Source organism: Chrysemys picta, chromosome 4 (assembly GCF_011386835.1).
Source record: "Chrysemys picta bellii isolate R12L10 chromosome 4, ASM1138683v2, whole genome shotgun sequence".
Taxonomy (NCBI): domain Eukaryota; kingdom Metazoa; phylum Chordata; order Testudines; family Emydidae; genus Chrysemys; species Chrysemys picta.
In genome coordinates this window covers 10769849-10777663 of record NC_088794.1, presented here as the reverse complement: position 1 = coordinate 10777663, position 7815 = coordinate 10769849, and the positions used below count along the sequence as shown (strand labels likewise).

Below are 7815 nucleotides of genomic sequence, written 5' to 3'. Positions count from 1 at the left end.
GGAATGTATTGAGATTAATAGAGTGGGTGAATTAATAGAGTGGGTCATAGAAGGCCCTTTAATTTTTCTGATAATTTAGGAGCATCAGAAGCTGTTGGTGGCTTCTTGAGCTCCCACACCTAGATCGCTCCACAGACAAATTCTGCCCTCTTCTTTTCTGCTTTCTCTCCTTTCCACCTGTGCAGCCACTCTGCCCTCTGCTAGTGGCAAAGAACGGAATTGCGGGATGTGGGGTGGCTAATGCTCAGGTCCCAGGGAGATTTCCTTGTGCATTCTGTCTCCCATGTGGCCAGTTCCCTGCCTGAAGACCACTAGTACATTGGTCCAAGCACAATAAAGTGAGCAGCTGCAGGACTTACTCCCCTGGCCTCCGCGTGGAGAGAGGGTTAAACCGGGCTGCTGGAGCCAGAAGGGACACAGCAGGAACATAAAGGCAAGTCAGAGGAGCGGGATTTCCCCGTGATGAGTCACTGACCCAAAGGAGTTCCTGCATCCACCTGTGCCCTGATCATTCTGCCGTGAGCAAAGCCCAAAAGCCCAACCCGAGGGGAGTCTCCACTAGCCAGCGGGGCAGTTGGGATTTGCCTGCTGACCCCCATCCTCACCAGAGATGGATCCCAGGACATCCCTCTACCTCGTGCTCATCTTCATTGCCTGGGGTGAGTTGGGTTGTGCTTCCTTGCTGCTAACCCTCCCCCGCCCCGTTCCATAGGTGCCACCGCTCGACCTTGTGGAATCAGCGGGGAGAGGGGTCTTCACTGCATGCCCCCGCTGCTGCATCAGCACTCATTGCTCCCCATTGCTGGGTTTGGCAAAGACCCCAAGGACTGAGGCCCCTGGAGTCTGACCCCTCCGCTCACCCCAGTCTGGAGAGAAGGTGCTTTCTCCCAGGATACCCCCCCCCCCATGCTTGGGAGGAAGTCCCTGTACACATCCACAAAACCAACTCCTCATCCTCCTTCAAACCTTTCCTCTGCCGCGATGGCTACACAAACTTGACACCAGCCGGCCCACTGGCATGCTGAGATCCCTGCCCAACCTGCTGACAATAGGTTTGAATTATTTCCTTGCACTTCCCCGTCCAGCTGCATCCAGCCCTTGGCCTAGGCACCAACTTTCAGCTTTCCCCAGGGGTGCGGCCGTAAGTTAACCTTAAATAATGTGGTTCGCAGTATTTTAATTTCCTTTCACCCTCATCTCTTGTCCGTCCCCCTCTTCCTCGGGTCGTGATGGAGTCTCCATCACTGGCCATTTCAAAATCAAGATGGGATTTTTCCAAAAGATCGGCTGTAGGGATTATTTGGGGGCAATTCTCTGGCCTGTGTTATCTGCGGTAACACTAGATATCAGGATGGTCCCTTCTGGCCTTGGCAGCTATGAATCTTGGCTATCACCACCGTTTATGTTTCTCCCGTGTCGTTTTTAAGCAAGGGACCCCTTCTTTTTCATTTGTTGTAAAGCACCAGGCAAAATGCGGCTGCCGTATTAATAATTATCATGTATGAAAAACTACTATTGGTAAATGAAGCAATCAGTGAAAATTGTGAACAATTATAGCAACCCCTAGCTCACTCTTCTCCCTGCATGAGGGTAATGATACTGCTATGCTTGTGCTGTTACACACAATCTTACTGGGTCTTAGCGTGTGAGCCAGTGTACAGTCTTGGCAGACATACTGTTCTGGAATGCAATTTATTGGGGGGTGGGGAGGTGGACTGTTCCAAAGGGCAGGAAGGTTTGTTGTTCCCTGGAAACCTGGCATTGGTGCATAGCCTGAGATCCCTGACAGAGGGACTTGGATGTGTGCTGTTTCTGACCATCTCTGTTCCAGGACCAGGGCCGGCTCCAGGCACCATCTGAGCAAGCTGGTGCTTGGGGCGGCAGATTGTTCAAGGCGGCATTCTGCCCAATCCTAGGGCGGCACGTCCGCTTTTTTTTTTTTTGTTCTGCTCCGGCTGCCCTATAGGGGGCAGCGGCACAGAGAACCAGAGCACCCTGCAGGGCAGTCCTCTTCCTTCCCTCCCCGCCAACTGGAGCGGAGCCCTCGCGGCAGGCGGCAGGAGGCGGCGCAGCGGGAGGGGCCGCGTGGCAGCGCCCCTGCTGTAGCCCTGACTGCCCCCTTCTCTCTCTCCCGCCTGCTCCCTCTCCCTCCCCCTCCCATCCCCCCCAGCCGGTCCCCCTGCATCCGCGCTCTGGCCGCGCTACAGGTTTTTGTTTTTTGTTTTGCTTTGCTATTCTGGCCGCCCCATTTTTTTTTTTTTTTTTTTTTTTGCTTGGGGTGGCCAAAAAGCCAGAGCCGGCCCTGTCCAGGACTGGTGCATAAAATGTAATAAACAAGTTGCACTAAGAAACTACTCAGACTCTGTGTCACTGATTTCTCCTGCAATGAGAAACTGGTGTAATACTTGCCTGCCTTTGGGATCGATGGGTGAAACTTGCTGCACTGATGTTTTATTCTCTCTCGCGCGCATTTCATATCTGGTTCCTTCTCTTGATACTAGGTGCCTGCTCCCAGGAGAACTGTCTCTGCGCCCGCGGCTTTTGTGACGAAGGCTGGGTGCAGTATCAAGGCTCCTGCTATAAGGCTGTGATGGAACCGACAAACTGGCACGAAGCTGAGGCAAGTCTGATAGCAGGGCCTAGTGGAAAGAGCCTTGGCCAGAGACATAGGAGAGCTGGATTCTATTCCCAGCACTGGTTTGCTGGGTGAGCTAGAGCAAGTCACTTCCTTTTCTGTGACTCAGTTTTCCCATCTGTAAAATAGGGATAAAGATACTGACTTCCTTTGTAAAGGGAGTATTAACAGCTGGTCATATTTGCTGAGCAGGGAGAGAGGTAGGGGACAGGAAATCCTCCTTAGGGCACATGTTGGGAGGCGCCTGAACAGTGGCCCCACCCCCACACCGCCCCTTCCCAATAGGCCCTGCCCCTGTGCTGCCCCTTCCCCCAGGCCACGCCCAAGTGCTGCCTCTTTCCTCGAAGCCCAGCTCCCACGTTGCCTCTTCCCCCCACTTTTAAAAGAGGGTGGGGAATTGCCCCTTGACCCCCCCCTTCCCCATTCTGGCACATGCTATAATGGCACCACTGCAGGTGTGCTGCTCTAGCATAGACACTTACTACAGCCATGGGAGGGGTGCGTCTTTCACTGTAGCAAATGGATTAGTCCCCTCCCTGTGGGGGAAACCAAGGTCTGAGAAGTTAAGAGACTTGCCCAAGGCCACCTGGTGAGTGTGTGGCAGAACTGGGAATTCGGCCCAGCTCTCTTACATAAGAACATAAGAATGGCTGTACTGGGTCAGATCAAAGGTCCATCCAGCCCACTATCTTGTCTGCTGACAGCGGCCAATGCCAGGTGCCCCCGAGGGAGTGAACCTAACAGGCAATGATCAAGTGATCTCTCTCCTGCCATCCATCTCCACCCTCTGACAAACAGAGGCTAGGGACACCATTCCTTACCCATCCTGGCTAATAGCCACTTCATGGTTAGCCCACTGCCTCAACGACCAGACCACCCCCCTTCTCTAGGGCTCTAACCCACTGATGTCAACAGGCGTTTTTCCATTGATTTCTAAGCGTTTTGGGTCAGGTGCGCTGGGTGAAGCCTTGTGTGATTTGTCCTTGCGGTGCCTTTTCAGGTGGCGTGTCAAAGCCACAGCAGGAATTCCCATCTGGCCTCCATCCACAGTGCAGAGGAAAATGACTTCATCTTTCACCTGATGGGCAAGCCCCTGGATTACACTAAAGGGCAGGCCTACTGGATCGGCGCACATGACACTTTCAAGGTAGCTCCTGCCTCACCCGTCTGGCACAACCCGCCATCAGAGCAACTGCACCTTCAGCGCAATCGCCAGGGATGGAGGGTCAGACTGGCATTTCCACTTATACCAGGGGGACATCGTGGGGTTGAGGGCAGAATTTGGTTCCCTGCGTCTTACATTGGGGGCTTGTTATTTCAATCTGATGTAGAGCAAAGAGTGTTTGCCTGGATTAGGCCCCAGGAGTCCTCAGTTCTATTCCTGGCTTTGCTGCTGGGGTGGCTTTAGGCAAGTCCCAGCCTCTCCTAGTGCCTCAGTTTCCCCATTTGTAAAATTTGGGTAACGCTACTGACCTGCTTTGTGAAGAGTTTTGAGCTCTACTGATGAAAAGTGCTAGAGAAGAGGTAGGTGTTACTGTCCCTCAGCTGCAAAGCATGCTGGGATACAGGGCGTAGAAAAGGTGCAGTGGAAACTACAGCTGTTTTGTCACCTCCACACTCCAGCTGACGTTCACTCTCCAAGAACCAGGCCTGAGCTTGGGGAGAGCTGGGGCTGGGCGTGGCGTGGCTGCTGCAAGTGGGGAAGATGTGCTGGGATCTGGTGGAGGCTGGTGCGATCCCAAAGTGGAGGTGACACTGGCACGCGAAGGTGAACGCGGTGCCAGCTTAGGGTTGCGGGTGAGGGTTATGACAGAGCTGATTCCAAGCCAGGTGGGCGCTGCTCACTCTGCCAGCCCCACAGACAGAAGGACGGCCCAGCGCTTAGGGCAGCGCACGGGGACTTGGGAGTCCTGAGTTCAGTTCCTGGGTCTGCCACTGTCTCCCTGTGTGACCTTGGCGCAGTCACTTAATCTACCTTGTGCTGAGTTCCCCTGTCTGTAACACGGGGCGGACCCTTCCCCACTCCCCGGGGTGGTGTGAGGCTGACGCTGTCAGTGCTGGAGAGGGCTGCAGTGAGGAAGAGGCCTCCACAGCTGGGATATTAGGGGCTAGTGACAGTGCTGATCCCTTAGTGACTATTGCTCCATCCCTCTCCCCGCAGTGCTCCTGGCCCCCGGTTCAGTCACTAACACTGTCACCCTTTCTCTAGGAGGGGTCTTTCATGTGGACGGATGGTTCCAAATACAATTTCCGGACATTTCCTGCAGACCAGCCCGATGGTCTCCCGGAAGAAAACTACCTGGGCTCTTGGACCCTGGAAAACGGTGGGAGCTTTGTCCCGGGGCTGTGTGTTGGGGCATGGGGGGGGCAGATGCTTGGTGGCTCGGTTTGGTCAGGGCTGGCTCATTATCTCGACCCCCTGTCTCTCGCCAGAAGAACATTGCCCAGATTCAGTTCCTGCTGGTTGGCTGCACCATCCGATCAAATCATTGAGCTGTCTGGTTTGGTCCCCTGCCCCTGCCCTAGCAGCTCGGTCCACTGGCCTACCTACCTCTGCCGCTGCCTCTGGCTTACGCCAAATGCTTCGGAGGAAGACAACCCCGGCCTCCCCCACTCCAAAACCAGCCCAATCCAAACAAAAGCCCTCCCCTAGTTTCCTGGGGACAGCCCTCCCCAATACACCCCGATCAGTGCCAGAGGACTGACAACTCCAATGCATTATGACCCACTTTCAAAGTGAACTCCACAAACGGAACAGTGTGTGATCCCCTCGGGCTGGGAGCAGCTCCGGCCTGCCCCATGTGCCGTCAGGTCTACCAGAGCTACGTGGGTGCAAAGAGAGCTTTACACCCAATTTGCACCGGAGAAACTGATGACCCAAGATGCAAGGCGGCAATGGACCAGGGCAATATTGCACTCAGCCTTTCTTTTCATGCCTCATCTAAGTTCCCACTAGTGTTTTCCAGTATCTATCTATCTATCCCCAAACGCCCCCTCTATCTATCTATCTATCTATCTATCTATCTATCACCCCAGTCTTGACTGTACAGATGCCTGCACAGGTAGAGAACTCACATTCGCTCTCACATGCAGATGACTTTCCTAGTCCTGGAAGTGCCCGTTCCTGCCAGCGGGCGGTTTGTTCCTGGGTTGATTCCTTCTGACTCCGTCTCTTTTAGGCTTCGTCACCTGGAACGACTATGGCCCCAGCTGGTCTTTCCCGTTCGTTTGCAAATACACCCTGCGGAACAGGTACCATCCAGCTTCGCTCCCACCAGGGCGGGCTATTCTCCGGACAGGCGAACTCTAGCAGTGGCTGACGGTGTCCCGGTGACTGTTCGGGCACCCACGGGGCCCTGTTGTTGTTTATATGTCAGTTGTGCTCAGACTGGGCCAGCCACTGTACACGTAGGAAGACACAGTCTCTGTCCCAGTGAGCGCCACATACAGCGATGGCAGCGTCCTGCCTGCACACCGGCTGCTCGGGAAGCGACGGCTCTGGGGAGCTTAGTCTCCAGGGCTCCTCGGGCCCATGGGTGGGTGACTCCTGAGAGACGGGCACCTTCCTCCCAGGCTGAGATCCACAGGAGCACCTTTAGTTACCGCTGACCTGAAACTGGCCATACTGGCACTAGAGCCTTCGATGGGAAAGGCCCCGTATCCCCGTCCCTGACCCCCTCAACCCACCAGGACCACTTCCCTGGGGCCACATTGGAGCTAGCACCCCCTACAGGGCAAAGGCCCCATGTCCCAGTCCCCCCTCTCTGGGGCCAGATCAGAACTGGTGTCCCTAGAGGGGAAAAGCCCTATACCCCATTCCCTGCCCCACGGGCACCAGATCAGAGCCAGTACCGGCTAGAGGGGAAAGGTCCCATCCACATCTGAGCATCACAACCAACAGCTGTTTCTCTTCCTCTCTGCCACTGCCCACAGCTGCGGGGACCCCTCCAGGTAACAGGACGTGGTGGAAGACGCCACCTGTATCCTGCCGTGGAGGCTGCGTCACCTTCCTGTGCTGTAGCTTCACATCTGGAACCATTTACTGCTGTGTCCTTATCCCGTCTTTTGTGACCCAGTTTTGGGGGTTTGCTGGGAATTCTGAAAAATTTGGGGGGCAGGGGATTCATTTTAGGACAAATTGAAATTTTATTTTAAAAAATATTCTGCAAATGGAGATGTGGTGGTGGTGGGGGGGATCGTTTTGAGTCCAATGAACATTTTGTTTGGATTGTGACCATTTTAAAACTCTGTTTGTTTTTAATCAGACTAAAGGCCATTTCAAAAGGAAAAGTAGTTTCAGACCAAAGACGCTAAAGGTTTAGATTTTTCTGGGTTGGTTTTTAGTTTTGGCCGATACACTTTAGTGAAGCCAAAACAATTCACCAAATGGTTCGGTTTCACCAAACCTGCATTTTTCACCAGAAAAGGGGCTGGTCTGAAAAGTGTCACCCGCCTGTATTCCCCCTCGGTCCCAGGTGGCGTCTCCTGCTGGGAGCCACTTTCCGATGGGAACCCGCAGCAGGCCGGAGGCCGGGGGAACAAAGGTCACAGTCTCTTTGGACTCCAGAGCCACCCAGCTGTACACTGCGCTCTCACTGGCACGGCATCATTCAGCGATTCTGCTCATGCAAATCTGCTTAGAGAGCTCCCTGCTCTGATCCCTGCTTCTCTTTCTCCCTCCTCTTCCTCCTGCTTTATACATGTACCTGCTCATTCCTACAAATGTTCTGGGCCAAAACAAAATGATCAATAAAAAAGCTGTTTGCCCAGAGAACGAATGTAGTAGTCATTGTACAGCGCCTGGAACAGTGGGGACCTGGCCATGAGTGGGGCACCCAGGTGCTACTGTAATACACCTAATAATGTGCAGCGCCTGGCACAGTGGGGCCTGGTCCATGATTGGGGCGCTCAGGTGCTACCATATAAAGAATACACCTAATAAATAATAATGCCCATGACAATGTGGAGTCTGTAAGGCTCAGTTCTGCTCCTGAATGATTGATGTTTTGAACCCCCAAACTGAGCTGGGGGCGGTAAGGGCAGCAACTTGTGGGGAAAGGTGTATAAAACCACGGCAGCTTTGCCAGGTGGAACGCTCGCTCGCAGCGTTGCCTTGGGGATGAGCCAGGGTTCCAAATTTCCTCTTGACTCTCTGAGATTTCAAGGGACGGGGCGATTTC

General features: G+C 54.0%; 1 protein-coding gene across 1 annotated transcript; it reads left to right on the top strand.

The window, feature by feature from the left end:
- The first annotated feature begins 249 nt into the window (after positions 1-249).
- On the top strand, positions 250-7409 carry LOC112060006 (snaclec CHH-B subunit beta-like). The gene is made up of 6 exons (XM_065591278.1): positions 250-659; positions 2502-2620; positions 3636-3782; positions 4845-4959; positions 5815-5887; positions 6569-7409. The coding sequence occupies exons 1-6, from the start codon at positions 611-613 to the stop codon at positions 6588-6590; spliced, it is 525 nt and encodes a 174-aa protein (XP_065447350.1). The 5' UTR covers positions 250-610; the 3' UTR covers positions 6591-7409.
- The last annotated feature ends 406 nt before the right edge of the window (positions 7410-7815 follow it).